At 37.6% G+C, this 16,221-nt stretch overlaps 1 protein-coding gene across 3 annotated transcripts in view; it reads left to right on the top strand.

Annotated features, from left to right (window-relative positions):
* The window catches only part of zfh1 (Zn finger homeodomain 1), a 746,119-nt gene that overhangs the window by 70,435 nt on the left and 659,463 nt on the right, over positions 1-16,221 (top strand). The window contains exon 1 of one of the 3 annotated variants that reach the window (XM_081748990.1): positions 4,850-4,886. The exons of the other annotated variants lie outside the window; for them this stretch is intronic. Coding sequence (XP_081605116.1) covers positions 4,865-4,886 — 22 coding nt within the window. The 5' untranslated portion in view covers positions 4,850-4,864. Of the gene's footprint in view, positions 1-4,849; positions 4,887-16,221 lie in introns of those variants that run through there. 3 annotated transcript variants of the gene reach the window in all.

Genomic DNA, 16,221 nt, shown 5'->3' on the forward strand with positions numbered 1-16,221 from the left:
CGTCTGCGTGTCGAATTGAGCTAGTATGATATGGGACTGCTGCGGACAACCTTTTGGCTTGGCCGAGCAAATGGAAAATGCATGAATTGCAGCTCTCCTGGAAACAGGATGCGTTGAAGATGCTGTATAACTCCCCTTTGCCCTTCCCCTCTCCCTCCGGATTCCCTTCCCACTTAGACTTCCGGTCTTATCAGAAAGATTGAAGTCGGAGATTGCATTTGTGTGTGAGAGTATACATATATATATGTATATGTAAAACTGTGTGTGTGAAGGTAGGATTCCCTTTGGAGCCCGTATGGGCAGAATTCCCATGCCCCATCCTGCATGCAAAAACTCGCAACGAGCATTTCGAAGAATTTCAGCAATAGAGGGACAAAATTCCTGGCCGAGGCCTCTTGTACTGTATGCAAATGAAGTTTCATAAACGCTAAAGCAAGTTTCGAATAACAGTGCAGATAGAAAGAATATGAATGTATGAAGGACTAGGTTCCTCTGCTGAAAAAAAAAAAGCATCAGGCTGGATTATACCACTCTCAGCATAACTATTTTTCTGCTCTTTAACTATAAAGCACACTAATACATAGAAATAGTACATATTATTTCTTAAGCATCAACGTTAGTGGTTTCCTTAAATCCCATGGTATGTATATACATACTTTCATTATTCGTTTGTTAGAAAAATATATATATATTGCATAAGATTGTTTCAGTGCAGTTGGTGCACATGAATATAGTAATAACAGTGTCCTTGTTTTTAAGCTTTCTCTTATCCTGCAGTTTCTCAAATTTCATGTAATATTACATGTATATTTAAGACAGGAAATAAAAAGAGGATCGTTTAGAATTTTATTTAAAAAAAAAAAACAGCATGTATGTGTTTTTTTGTAGAAATTCAACGATTTAATTCTCTTGTCTCAAGGCCTTTAGGTCCGCCAATTGCAATTTTTTGAAGGTCCGCCAATAGCCAGTAAGAAATGTTCAGTATTTATCGATGTAATTTTATTTATTGGTACACATGAACTAGCGGAATATATATATATATATATATATATATATATATATATATATATATATATATTGTTCTTGAGTTCCGTTCTTATGAATTTCCTGCAATGAACGATTTTTTCCGGTTAAAAAAAAACTATAGTAAGTGAAGTGAAACAACACAAGGACAAACTAGTATCTGTAGTTCCTGTTTCATCCTAACGGTGTTCAGTACCTAACGCCATATTTATTTATTTTGGCCCAATTATTTATATAGGGAAATATTTTTATGTTTTTCTTTGAAATGAAGTTGCGTGGACTTTCAGTGAAAAGTAAATTTTACTGCGTTCTTCTTCAAGTCCAGTTAAATTGGTTGATTTTGATTTGGAATTTAGCGTCCGTTATAAGTATCAAGGCTATATGAGGCATGGATCTACAACCAGGCCCGTAGCCAGCCCAAAAATGTAGGTGGGGGGGGGCGGCTGAAGTTAGGGGGGCCCGATCCAAAATATTATAGTTCATCACCATATTATAGTTCATTTGCAAGCCTACTGTGAAAATTTTAGGGGAACCAGCAAAAATTTAGGGGGGCTGCCCCCAAGACCCCCTGGATTGGGTCTGTCTACAACTCTCGAACCTATATAAGACTCTGCCGGGAACGAACGCAAGATCTCCCACGCCGAAAACGTATATGTTAACCAAGGCGACCTATATATCAAGGCGACCATAGATATGTAGGGAGTTAAAGTCTAGTTTGAATGGTTATGACTAGAGACCGGATGTTTAGGCACTAAAAACCTGGAAAATAGGCAAGCAAATAGGCACTTAAAATTTAAAAAATAGGCAGTAAAATAGGCATTAAAATGTAACTCGAAATAATGAAGATAAATACTCAATACCATTAAAAAATAGATTCAAGTCATAGATAATGTTCAAAGAATATAGAAACATACCTGTTTGTTAAATAATATCTTCTTTTACTGTGTATACAAAAACGAGGTATGTTATGTATTGCACATACTGGGTGAATCTGAAAGATGTGCACATACTTCGGAAGGTGATTCGGGACATGAAAAGAAGACAAAAAGTGCTGTTGCCTGTTGTCGAATTCTGCGTCGTGTTCGAGTGATAGGGGTGTCAAATTGGAATCAAAATCGAATCCTGACAATTGGAACGGGACATAAAGATGCGCACATACTTCAGATGATGATTCGTGAAATTCAAGAGGACTTTTATCTTCTTTTCATGTCACGAATCACCTCCCGAAGTATGTGAACATCTTTGAAGTTCATCCTGTATACATATTGTAACGTACCACGAGCTTGTGTTTACAAACACATAATATAAGTAAATATGTGTGTATTATATTACGTAAATTATATATTTTCCCAATGAAGGCTTATTTTGAAGAAAATGCATAGAATAGGCAATATTAGGCACTAAAGCAATTATTTAGGCAGTAAAGGTCGAAATAGGCAAAATAAAATTGGCTTAAATCGAAACTATAACCCCCCATATAAACTTTAAAACGTTATTTTTGATCATATCTTTAATATTAAAGAATAGGCATTTTGCCTAACATTCGGTCTGTAGTTATGACTTTTCTTTTTTAAAAATTAATATATATTACGAGGATTGTTACAAAAGCTCTAAGCCGACCCATGAACGGAGCAGTAGAGAGTTTATGGATGGTGTTACTTTTCAACATAGTCCCCTGACAAGTCAACACATTTTGCCCATTTACGTTCAAGTGCGTTAATGCCGCTGGTTTAAAAAAAAAAAAAAATCGAAGTAGTGTAAAATTTCATCTAGGGACATGCATGACGTCATCATTAGTGTCAAAATGGGGTTAGGTGCCGTATCGCCGGACCAATTTTAGGAAATTTACCGGGACAGTTGGAGAATTTATTTAAGTTTTATGAGAAAGAATGAGTACAAGGGAGGTAAGGGGAATAGTAAAAGTTAAAAAGTGGTTGTATTTGATTGTTTTTTTATGTTGTTAGTGACACTGTATGTGGAGGCGGATGGACTATTTCGCGGAGAAGTACACTTGTTTTACTATACGGATCCAGAAATTGTAAAATGTACCAAAAAAAAAAAAAAGAAAAGAAAAGAAAAAAGAAAAAAATTGGCAAGTCTTTAATTTGCCCATTTCATGCCGAGAGCAGAACCCAACCAACCCCTGCCGGGCTTCTAACCCGTTCCTACTACTACTATTACTACTCTTACTCCTGCTTCTACTACTACTAATACTTATACTTAAAGTAATACTGCACGCCTGATGCAACGTAATCTAACGTAACTTATGTAATGCAACAAAATATACAATACACTTTGGTGCTTTTTTTTCAGTTTTCAAAGTGGTCACTTCTTTTTAAGCATTGGAAAGAGATGAGTCATAAGCTACCAAAATCAGACAAATAAGGTGAGTGGGAGACCAATTCGCAACCGTAATCGTGAATTGCTTCCATTGCGATGACTGAGTTGTGGCGAGGGGCATTGTCTTGATGGAGAAGTACACCTGTTGTCACTTTCCCACAGCACTTCTGCCAAATATTATCATGTAGCTGTCGTGGAAGACCTGCTTAGTATACTCCCCAGTCAGTGACTAGTATACTGGGGTCACTGTTCGCTTCTTTGGAAGATAATTCACCACCACTATCCGTTCCGAATCCCAGAAAACTGTAGTCATTACTTTTCTAGCTGAGGGCACTGACTTGGCCTTCTTCGGAGAAGGGGATGAGGGGTGTTTCCATTGCTTGGAACTTCGTTTGGACTCTAGTTGGTATTGGTGGACCCAGGTCTTATGAACTATTATGAGTCTAGTGCGAAAGACATCTGGAGTTGTCCGGAAAAGATCAAGATTGTCCCTTGAAATGTTGTGTCTGGTGTGCTTTTGATCAGGTATCAAAAGTTTTGGCATTCATCTCGCGGAAAGCTGTTCACTCCTAGATGTTGGGTGATAATTCGGTCAACGCTTGCAGTTCATAAGTTCACTGTCTCAGCAATCTGCCTGATGGTCATTCGCCGATGCCCATTTCTTCACTGTGGCATATCAAGGGACACTATCTCCTAAAATAGAAATCATGTCGGTGTGGATCTCCTTGCGTTTTAAACCTTTCTTGTGGAGATATTCAATAACAGCTCTTACCTTCAATTTCTCCAATTGGTCACACTTTGCTCATTCTGTCTTTCTGGACCTGTAACAGCAGAATAAAAGTCGACAATAATATCAAATTTAGTATGAAACCATAGAAAGGATAACTACGGCCTAAAAGTATTACGTGTCTAGTTTTAATATTTCTTTGTTAGGGTTAGAATTTATGTAACAACCCTCGTATGTACTATAGATCTAATTGTGTATATAACAAAAGTTAACTTTCGTAATGGAAGGATTTTAAAGTAAAAATTAGTAAAATTTAACCATTAAAATTCTACTTATTTCAACGAAAATAGAAAAATAGTGCCCCGTATTAAAAAAATGTATTAGAAAATAAGGAAAGATGGTGTAATTAATCAACACCGTTGGGAAAATTATTTTTATTATTTAGGCGTAAAAACGTAAATGAATAGGCAACTGCGTAGATGGTATTACGTTGCTTTAAAAAAGAAATTTTCCCATTCCGCTTTAAGATTTATATCACATGAGTACCTTTTGTTGTCACAATTAAGATAATATAAGATGTAGAGTGAAAAAATATATATGTATGTATATGAGAAGACTAAGCCAGGAGGGGTAGTCTTCTTAAAGATAGTTCTGCTTGATTAAGTGTTTTTATTTTCTCTTTCTGTTGCAGGTAAGATAACCGTCGTCACACCTTGCAGAATACGATTATACAACAACGACGACGACTCTTCTGTGTTAGAACCAGTGTTTCTCATGGCGGCAACTCAACTAAGAGGTATTGTTGTTTAAATAACATAGTGCGAGAGAGAAAGACGAAAACACAATGTGATTTAATTTACTGAGTGTTGGGGAATGTGGCTGTTTGTGAGATCACCTTTGGGAAGACACTCGGGGATAATTTTCAAGTTCTCTGCATCTTCTTCCCAGGTTCTGCACAATGTTAGCATCCCTGCCGTCTTCCTCTTTTGTCGTCGTTGAGGAGTTGAGAAAATGTTTAATAAAATCTTATTTAGAGTAGCATAAACGGTAATTTACCGCTACTTTCTGCTCTGCTTCCACAACCCCCCTTTTACAGCGCCCCCAACCCCTGTTTTACCTGAGATAAACTTAAGCGAAACTTCATAAAGACCTCTCTCTTTACAGCGCGCGCTTTTGGTGTGCGAAGGAGAAAAGGAAGCATCAGAATTAAAGGGTTGAGTCTATACCCCCCACCAACCCCCACTCATTTCCTTCCACATAAACACAGAGACACTTTTGCTTTGAGCAAGGTGCGCCCGTAAAACTGCTTTTCTTAATTCGTCTCTAAAGAACGGAAAAGAGCTATTTTCAGGAACCGTGTGTTTGTTTCTGTTGTCTCTTATTTAGAAAAAAGAAAAGAAAAGAAAAGAAAGAAAGCGACATATAACAATTGCTGCATGAAAGAAACACATTTCCCAGACAATTCCATTGCAATTACAACAAACAGAATCTCTCATAGCTCGAGAGAAAGGAAAAGGCTAATATTTTTATACCTTTTTTTCTCTCCCCTTTCTTCCTTCCTTTGTAAACACCTTTCAGGAATGAGATATAGAATAAAGGGAGTAGTAGATACAACGTTAAAATAAACATTAGTTTCTAGAAGAGAAAATTTGAAAATAAAACAAAAGGAAGATATAAATGGGAAGGTGATAATAACTTAATTTTGAAAATAAATACTCTTTCTTTCTTCTTCGTTATGATAATATTACCCAAACTTTATTGTCTGAGTAGTTTACTGTACCGACCACACCTATTAATTATTATTATTATTATTATTATTATTATTATTATTATTATTATTATTATTATTATTATTATTATTATTATTATTATTATTATTATTATTTTATGTTAAAATCAGTGGGTTTCTTGAGGGAAGTCACATTGGCAAATATTAAAATTTTATCGCTACAGGCTAAAAGCTAATTCACAAATAGTGTCGTGCCCCTACCATGTTCGTGCTCCATTCGTGCCATGGCTATGTCCTGCTGTTACTGCTTCCAAAAGACTGATTCACACGTAGGGTGTCGTGTCTCTGCCATGATCCATCCGTGCCATGGCCACGACCATTCACACATACTGTTCATATATGCTGTGCTGCTACTGCTTCCTAAAGGTTGATTCACACATAGGTGCCGTGCCTCTGTCATGCTCCATCCATGCCATGGTCGCGACCATTTATACATACCGTTCATATGTGCTGCTGCTACTGCTTTCTAAAGGCTGATTCACACATAGGTGCCGTGCCCCTGGCATGCTCCATCCATGCCACGGTCGTGACCATTCACATATAATTACCATGCCGTGCCGTGCCGTCCCGCTACTATTTTCTACCATATGTTCCAAAATGGATTGCAAGGAAGGTCAACTTCGTGCCGCTTCGAGTACTCCGAGGAAAGCCGAAGCATCACGGCCGTCAAGTTGCAATCAGGGTGGTTTCTCTTAAAGATGGCCTGTCGGGACATTGCAGAGGAACGGCACGGGCACGGCATGTCACGTGAAAATTTAAAAATACGACCCAATGTCACATTCTGACTATCTTTTTAATGTCACAGTCTGAAAAGAAACTTCATGTGTCACGACATAGACGGGGATCGACGTGGACACGGCAACCTATGTGTGTATTAGCCCTAAGGAAGAAAACTTTACTCTTCAATGTCTTAATTCTTGTCAATGCGATTGCCTTCGATAGCTGCCTTTGATTAGAATTTTAAGTATCTCCCATAACTGTACTGAAAAAAGAAAAAAAGGCCATTCTCTCTTCTTTAAGGCGAGTTCAAAAGACTGATAACTACCAAGATATTGCAGCATGTATCCCTTACATTTCGAATGTATTTTATAAGGAGCGACAATATTCACAATAATTTAAATTAACTTTGTGGCTCTATGTAGCGTAGTCGTTAATGCTCTCGCCTTTAGTGCGAGCGGTCCCAAGTTCGATTCCGATAGAGACATGTGGTCGAGAAGGTACAATAGGTTTTTCAGACCAGCTAGCCTGAGTGAAAATTTTTCTCGGTTTTCTTCATTTACCCACTAGATAAATGCCGGGATGGTATTTAACATACAGGTTCCAGGCCACTTCTTCTTTCCCCGGATAGTGTGCTAGACAAGGAACGTTATTCCTCATATGTGATGGGCTTAAGACCATAGATGCCGGTAATACCCAAAAATATGTATTAATGTATAAATAAATAAAATTAACTTCAAGGGATCAAATATGCAAACTTTGTCCAAAAACAGATTAGCTCCAATAAGCAGATAATTCGTTCACTTTTATGATCTATTTTAATTGCTAACAAAGTTTTATTTTGGAAGCATGCTTCTGAAGAACAAACTGAAGTTATGTGTACAATGAATAAAACAAAATAATCAAAAAGTACACACATTATCTTAACATTATCTCTTTAACTTATCTTTGGACGAAATTTGAAATATTCATCTCTTGAAGCAGTGGCGGATCTAGGCCTGGGCCGGGGTGCCTTGCGTAACAAAAATAATTTAAGCTATTACTTATATATTTTGTTTGTTTGTTTGTGATTGGCTAAAACTCAAAAAATAAACAAATCATTATCTGTGATTGGTCAAATGCCTGTCAATGACATTTAAAGAGAACTTCTAGAAATATTTATATATTTTTTTGGTTTTCTTTTATAGGTTTCATTAACCGTTTTCCAATAACTATTTGCTAGTGTTTACTTAGAGCCTAAATATATTTTTTTCTTCGTTTTCAACATATTGAGATATTTCTAATTACGAGAAAGTGTTACGGAATTATTCAAAGAGCAACTTGCCTGCTAAGTGATTTATCACAAATCACTCATTTTGCACACAGTTGTCCATTGTTATGAGCATATTTAGGGATTTTTTGGTCAGATCAAGCTCGGAATAAGAGACAAAGTCAAAATTAACGTTTAATTAATTAGTAATTTATTTGCATGATTTATAATAGAGTTCAATTAGTACATTAGAGACAAACACATAACCTAACATATAATGTTAGGGCAGAACACATTCTGAGGCAGAGCTTCACTTCTGGAACAGATTTATAGTCATTTATAACTCACAATTTCTTAACCTTCAACCACAGATCGAAATGAAAATTACACCCACTAATGTGCGTTTCCTGTTGGAACAGTGTTCTTCGAGATGTTATTGCTGCTTGCTCGAAATCCAATTTGATTAATTTCGGATTCCAATCATTAATATTAGCCTTCACCAAACTGAAAAATCCCTGATATGTCTTATTATCTCTTACTGGTAAGAGGCCGAAGATCAACGGAACAATATTTGTTTCCTCCAAATTATGTTCCCGTTCTTGAAATTTCGATACTGTCTGCACTTAAAACCTTGATGAAAAGTGCATGGTTTCTTCTCAGAGGTTTCGATTGCTGTGATAGTTTCCATTAGGTGGCCCGCTTGATCTCATCTTATATCTAGATATATCCATAACCAACCTAAATCAGCCAATCAAAATGAATCACATAATGTTAGGTTGTTTCATCTCCATACCCACCTTCTTTATTATTATATTCATTCTAATTTAGAATAAAGTGGTGTGAAATTGATGCTTTTGGCGCACGTTCCACGGTGTGTACCGCAAATGTCCCACTGTCTAAGGGAAAGTTTTGAACAGTACCGCAAATGTCACAGAAAAGCTGGTTTTCTGGTTGTACCTCAAATGTCCTGATACCGGTGAGTCTCTCGACGTGTTCACGGTACCTGTACGCGGAAAGCAGATAGACAGGGCCGGGAATAAACAAGCCCCCTCGAGCATACCTCGAGCTGATACCCCAAGTGTGAATTTTTTTTTGGAGTTTAATCAAAATCTTATACGAGAGGTTCAACTGATGCCAAACAAGAACAATACGCTGGGCTTTGTGTATGCCCTGTTATACCCCAAGTATGTGAAATCTTAACCTCACTAATAGTTTTTGACGTTTAATGATAAAGTATGCCAACGTCAAAAATACGTGTAACTAAAAAATAGAAGAGTTTTTGAGCGAGAACATTGTTTCAAAATCTAACCTCAGCACATATTTCGATGGCATATGGATAGCCACCGGCGTTATCCATGAAGATGTTAACGAGTTGATTCCGTTAACGAAGAACTCGTTCGATATAATAACTCTGCTATCTACTGCAAAAATAATAATAATAATAATAATAATCGAGAAAATCACTTTCTTTTAAGATTTATATGGAGTAACGGACAAGCGCTTTCGTTTAAAAGTTATTCTGTGGAGTAACGGACGTGCCTGCTAATATTACAATCTTATAAGTACCTCTAGCGTGATCCTAACAGAGCAAGTGAACCATTATAAACTAATTAAACAACATTATTTCAGGCTTAGGACTTTGAAGTACTGTTCATGAACCTTTATTATCATTACCTGGAATAATCAGAATGTGCAATTAAGCGATTGTCGGTGAGAAGGGAAAAAAATGAAAGCATTAGGCGAGAAATAGGCTTATCATATGTCTCTGTAAGTGTTTATAAAATGCTCCCCTCCTGCTTTTAGACCCCGCTATCACTAAATGGCTCGTTCTTTTAATAGTCAGTCGTACAGGTGAGATACTGCGGAGACAGCAGTTACGGGCTCTTAAATCACAACCAGTAGAGAGGTTTAAAAGCCCAGAGCTATTGTTAGTTCGTATAACGTCAGTGGCGGAGTAACTGGGGATTTGATTTATGAGAAAAGCCTGCTGCATAGCACGTGGACCGTCATTTAACAGCAAACTGTCGATAAGCGTATTTCGTGTGTGTTGGACGTTCGACTAAAAGGGGAGGTGGTAAATGCACCACGTTATATGGTTGCTACAGATATATGTACGTGTATACCCATTATTTTCTGCACTAAATGATTATAGCTTTTCCTATCATCATTATATCGCTCGACTAAATTGTATCTTAGCATAATATGTATAGCTTCATTGTACTCTGCACTTTACAGCAAAACTAAGTTATTTTGTAAATTACAAAGGATACGCGAAATAACTGAGTCTTTATTAAGTTCAATCATAAGTTGTGTGTTTAACGCACATGCTTTTGGCGTGCATAGTTCCGGGTTCGATTCTTGTTTGATATACACAATTTTTGGTGTTTGCCTAGCATCATGAGACTTTGGGGAATTACCTAGGTATTTATTGAGAAGTAACATGCTGTACGACTAATAATAAATAAATAAAAGGAAAATGGCAATATCAGTTGATGCATTGAACACACTTTCTGTAGTAAAAAATGAAATATTTCAATGTAATGTCTTAGTATTTTGATTTTGATGTTAAAAGAGACGATGATTAACACATGTGAATGATGATGGAATAATTAGTGGAATGAACAAGTGGGAGGAAACGGGAGTACTCCGAGAAAACCCACGGATACGATGTTGTCCTACATAAACTTACTTGGTCGGGGATCGAATCAGGGGCCCAACGCACCAGAGATATGCGCTCTACCTTGCCCCCTCACTTCACATACTTATACCGTATAAGCGGTATCTGGCCGGCAAAGCGTTTGGAGGTGAAAAATGTCACCGTTTATTAATAGCCAGTGTAAAGCCTTCAATTATAACAGACCCTGATTCCGTTAAGTAGCGATGGTGAGCCGCAAACCGGCCCCGGCCAGTGAGTATGTTTCCTCCTGCCTGCGAAACTGAAAAAGCATAAGATTTGTCCTTTAAAAAAAATCCTTGTTTGACGATGAAATGAAATTAAAATCTTTCAGTTTAACGTCCCATGATTATGTCCGTTAGGTTAAGGGAGATGGAAAATTAAAGCAAGTGGAATAATTGGTGGAATGATGATGTGCGAGGAAACGAGAATACCCTGAAAAAACTCACGGACATGATGTCCTATGTAGCCGGTCATCGAATCAGGAACCAAAAGTAAATGCTCTACCACTCTGTGCCATTGTACCTCTTCCCCTATAACAAGATGTGTGCAACTGACCATCATAATATACGTGAATTGAGACCTGAAAATATTTTCTTTTATCTTTTGATTACCAGCCTTTTCTGCAAGTTAAGGACGTTGTATAACACGCCAATTTTTAGAAAAAAAGGAAAATTTCATACAGATACTTTCAGATGTTCATAAGTTAGCTCTTAATAGGCTCACCTAGATATATGGAACAAGAACCAGGATGCCCAGAATAGAGAAAAGGTGTTGAAAATATAGGACTTACGTACATTGAGCGAACTGTTTCCTCAGGGGAGCGGAAATGACCCTAAGTATAGTTTTTTATTTTGTCCTGGCCCGCACTGTGTTATAAATTAGCCATCACTGCTGTAAGAATCCAATTCTTTAACAAATGCAAAGGTACATATTTTCCTGTTCAAATATGCATTCCAATTCGAACTTAATTAAAAATACAAACTATTTTAAAGATATATGCTTAAGTTACTGTAGTATATTGTACTATAGTACATCCATAATTATGCATTGTTGATAGGATATCCAACAGCACTTGTATTTGAATAAAAAGGAAACTAACTCGGGACTATCTATGTTTACTACCGTCAGTAGCGACGCCATGCAGCACAATTGTAAAGCTTCTGCATCCTGCGAAGCCAACGGTGAAATTCTTAATGTTTAACCAAATTTGTATATTTTATTACGATGTCACCATCATTAAACAAATTACATGTTCCAACAAACTTTTGAGAAGTTTGGTTTATCAGAACTTCTTTATGTGTTTACTGAGTCCGTCCGTGTGTTCGTCCATCCGTTCCAGAGAAAAAAAATGTGTGTACATCCGTCCAGAAAACAAAAGAAAATCGCAAGAGATACTTGATGGATCACTATCAGTTTTGGCCAGACTCTAGAGCAGTGATCGCTAAATCGTCGGTAGAGCGCGTTAACTAGGGATGGCCACAAAGTTCCGGTTCCGGCGGAACCGGTTCCAGACCGGGATCCGAAAACCAGGTTTCAGAACCGGATTTTAGGAACCGGTTCCAGACCTGGATCTGAAAACCCGGTTCTAGACGAATACGCGACAAAACGTACTAGCGACAAAACGTACCACCGACAAAACGTACCACTTACCCTGAGGGCTGCTTGTGAAGGGTTTTCTAAAAACACTTTAAATAATGACAAGCGACAAAACGTACCACTTGACTGGAGGGCTAGTTGCGAAGAGTCTTTCAATCAGCCATCAAATAATGGCAGGCGACAAAACGTACCACTTGATAGGACAGCATAAAGTATATATATATATATATATATATATATATATATATATATATATATATATATATATCGGCCAAAAGGTTAAAAGTTAAACAGATTGCTGGTGAGAAAAGTACCGATGCAAGACCAAGACCAAGACTAAGCTAAGACTAAGACCATACCTACAAGATTCTCGCAACACTAAGACCATACCTGCAAGATTCTCGCCAGACCAAGACCAGCAAGAATCTTGCATATGCAATATTTGCTGATTTCCATCACACTTTATCCAGGCTTTGGACCAGAGACGGATAGGCATTATTAGAGGGGCGCGGGCGCTTTCTCCCGCAAGGGCCACCAGCATCTCAATGTCACAAATCAATTGCAGTTTTCTTTCTGCAGGAAGTCAATAGTATTAACAATTGACAATTAAAACATGATATTATTTCATCAGTATATTATTCTGAATTGTTCAAAATATTATATGAAGTTCAAGGAGAACGTATACTATATTACAAAATTAGCAGATGTTTTAGTGTACTAATTTTTGATGCTACTGTATCTATCACTTTTGCATTCGAAATATTTTTTAATAAATCTTTTTCAATAGACATCAACTTAAATGTTTTCAAATGTACCTGAGACATGGTACTCGTTAGCCTATTTTTAATGTATTTCAGTTTATTTCAGTTTTGAAAAATTTCTTTCACATGTTACCTGAGGTCCGGACTTTCATTCACTCTCTTTTTCTTCATAAATTTTGAATCGATGCAGTCTTGGGAAGTAAAGTAACGGAAGTAACGTGTTATTTTTTAAGTAACGATACCTACTTAAGTAACGGAAGTAACGTGTTATTTTTTAAGTAACGGACAAAGTCAATAAAAATTTGTATGTTGGAAACCTGGATAAGTATTACTGCAAAATTTACAATTCTGCAAAATTAAAAAGCAGCACATTGGACAATTTTGCAGCACGTTTTGCATTCGCTTTCCTTGTAAGCAAATGTATTTTCTCCTAATTCTGAATCACTTGCACCATCAGCACAGTCATTTTTTCTCGGTTGTGCTCGTCATCAAGACTGACTTTCAAGGATATCCACGTCCTTCAAAAGTCCAAGAGAATACATTTATAGTATCCTTGGAAAGTTCTTTACTGAAGTTTTTCAGAAAATATGTAAGTTTATCGAAAGGCACATCTGGAAGTTATGTTACTTGGTTGAAGTGTCTAGGGTCCAAATAATCCATAAAGTACATTGCTTCTTGAATCTTGAAGAAATACTCGAAACTACCATGTCCAATGTTGTGTTGAATGCGTCGATACAGTACATGGTCATTGGATAGAAGCAGCTTCATCTTCATATTCACAGAAATATCTTTGTCCATCTCTGAAGGCGAATTGTCGACAGGTCAATAGAAAAAAAGAAAAGAAATCACGTTCTAAGTCTTCAAATTTGTTATTGGCTCATTCTGCAAAGCTTAATGCTGCATTCTTAACGGATTCAAAATCATCTCTCTACTCTTTCACTTGGAACAGAGTAGTCTGCACCATCCGATAAGACTACACTAGCAGCACCCTCTATTTGGAGATAGTTTGACAGAGAGTTCGTCACTTGAAATATTTTAAGGAACATTTGTGCTGTCCGAGTTGTTTTGAACTTGAAAAGATCTTTTATATATTCTTTCGCTTTACACCTAGCTTTTGGTTTGATATTTTCTGTAGAAGCAATTTTCTTAATTATTATGGTCAACTCTATGTACAAAGCACTTTCTGGGTTCGAAAAATGACCAAGCTTTTACTTAAAAAAAAAGTGTGTTTTCTACCATCTTGTTTCCGCAATAATTGTAAGACGCCTTTGTTAACATTTGATCTTCCAAATGTCCATTCGCTGATAAGACTCACGCATAAATATCGTACAGTCATTCAACAGAACAATGACACAGAATCAATGCAATTTTTTGTCAAATCACATATGACATGATTGAGTATATGAGCGTAACACCACACGTGTAACTGAGTTTCTTAGTGGTTAAGCGGTTAGCGTATGCGCCTTTGTCGTGGGAGACCTGGGTTCGATTCCTGGCGGGAGCTCATGTGCTTCGGATTTCCCGTAAATCAGTATGTCCCGTCTCATATAGCCTCGCTGCTAAAAGGGCCGTTAAACTCAAAATCAACTGAATCACACGTGTAACTGATCATAGGTGAATTGAAAAAATCCGAATATTGTCCTTGCATGTTACTTGAGCCATCGGTTGAATTTCCAATACACTTCTTAATATCAAGGTTCAACTTCTGCAGAATTTCCAGCAGTAAACCGCAAGGACACTGGCCTGTGGTAGATATGCATTTTACCATGACAACAATACTTTGTTTAACAACCATTTTAACAACATACCGTAAAACAACAGAGCTCTGACCTGAAACTACTATATCTTTAGTGTCTAATAGAACAGAAAATATTGAAGCTTGAGAGAGTTCTTTCGAAATATTTTCTCTGATAAGTGTGTTGATAGCATTCAAAACATAATTCACCGTGTTTAGTAAAAGTTATACGAACACTATCCTGCTTACTTCCTCGTATATGACTCTTCTCGGTGACCGTATCTAAACTACCTTTAAGCGGAAGATCAAATTTGCTTAAGAAATGAATAATATCCAAAAAGTTTCCATGATCTATAGCTGTGTCTTTCAGTTTATAGGCTGCTACATTTCCTCTGTAAATGAGCCCTCTTTTACCAATGAGTTTCTGCACTTTGACAACTCGATACATTACCTGTCTGTTCTTCTCAACCTTATACTGCCATTGTTTTACCTGTTCATGAGAAAGTAGTTTCTTAACATTATGTTCTCTTTTGTTAGATATGTAAGAACCCACATTGGTCTAATATATTTTGGAAGACTCGTGTTCTCTTACTCGCTGATAAACGTGTTTAATGTTACGTTTGTCACGTACAGAACCTTTAAGAGAAGTTTGTTCGATCTGGAGAATAATCTGTGAACACGCTGAAAAAAAAAATGCTTGAAGTGGTACGTTTTGTCGCGGATTAAGTATCCGAAATGTTTTAATTAGTCCAAGACAGGTTGTAATTTATATAAGTGGTACGTTTTGTCGTGGAATAAATATCCGAAATATTTTAATTAATCCAAGACAGGTGGTCATTTATGACAGGTCGTCAAAAGTGGTACGTTTTGTCGCGAAAATTCAAGTGGTACGTTTTGTCGCTGGTACGTTTTGTCGGGACACCGTTCTAGACCTGGATCCGAAAGCTTCCAAAGAAACGTAAAGGAGGCACAAAGTTCACCTTCAACACACTGCAAAGAGGACTACGCGCTTGTGCTCTTCCCGTCCAGACCCGATTGTGGCCCTCAGAAAAAAATTTGGGTTCACCAGTGGGTGTTTAGCCAAATGAGTTTGCCAGTTTGCCTGTTTAGCCAATGAATTTGCCAGTTACCCCGTTTGTTTAGCCAAATGAGACAAGCGGTCGCCGCCTAGGCGCCTGCCTGTCGCTTCCACCATTTCATTTAGCACACTGTTCACAGCATGCCAGTAGCTCGGGTTTGGCATAGGGATGGCCACAAAGTTCCGGTTCTTGGAGATTTGGGTTTCAGAACCGGTTCGAGATCTGGATCTGAAAACCCGGTTCCAGACCTGGATCTGAAAACCCGGTTCCAGACCTGGATCCGAAAAAACGGTTCCGGAACCGGATCTTCTAGAATCGGATCCGTTCAGAGCCGAAAACCGGTTCCACCAGGAACCGGTTCTGGCCGTCCCTAGCGTTAAGGTTCCTGTTGGCTAACCTTGATTCCTCAACTGAGCTGAGGCTAACGACAGGGGGCGCTGACGACAACAATGGTTGTTTTTCGCGCAACCGCTATTGACAGGCTCATCTAACAATTGATTTCACACGCTTGGGGTTGCGCACGTTCTG

Source organism: Thermobia domestica, chromosome 2 (genome assembly GCF_964235325.1).
Source record: "Thermobia domestica chromosome 2, izTheDome1.hap1.1, whole genome shotgun sequence".
Classification (NCBI taxonomy): domain Eukaryota; kingdom Metazoa; phylum Arthropoda; class Insecta; order Zygentoma; family Lepismatidae; genus Thermobia; species Thermobia domestica.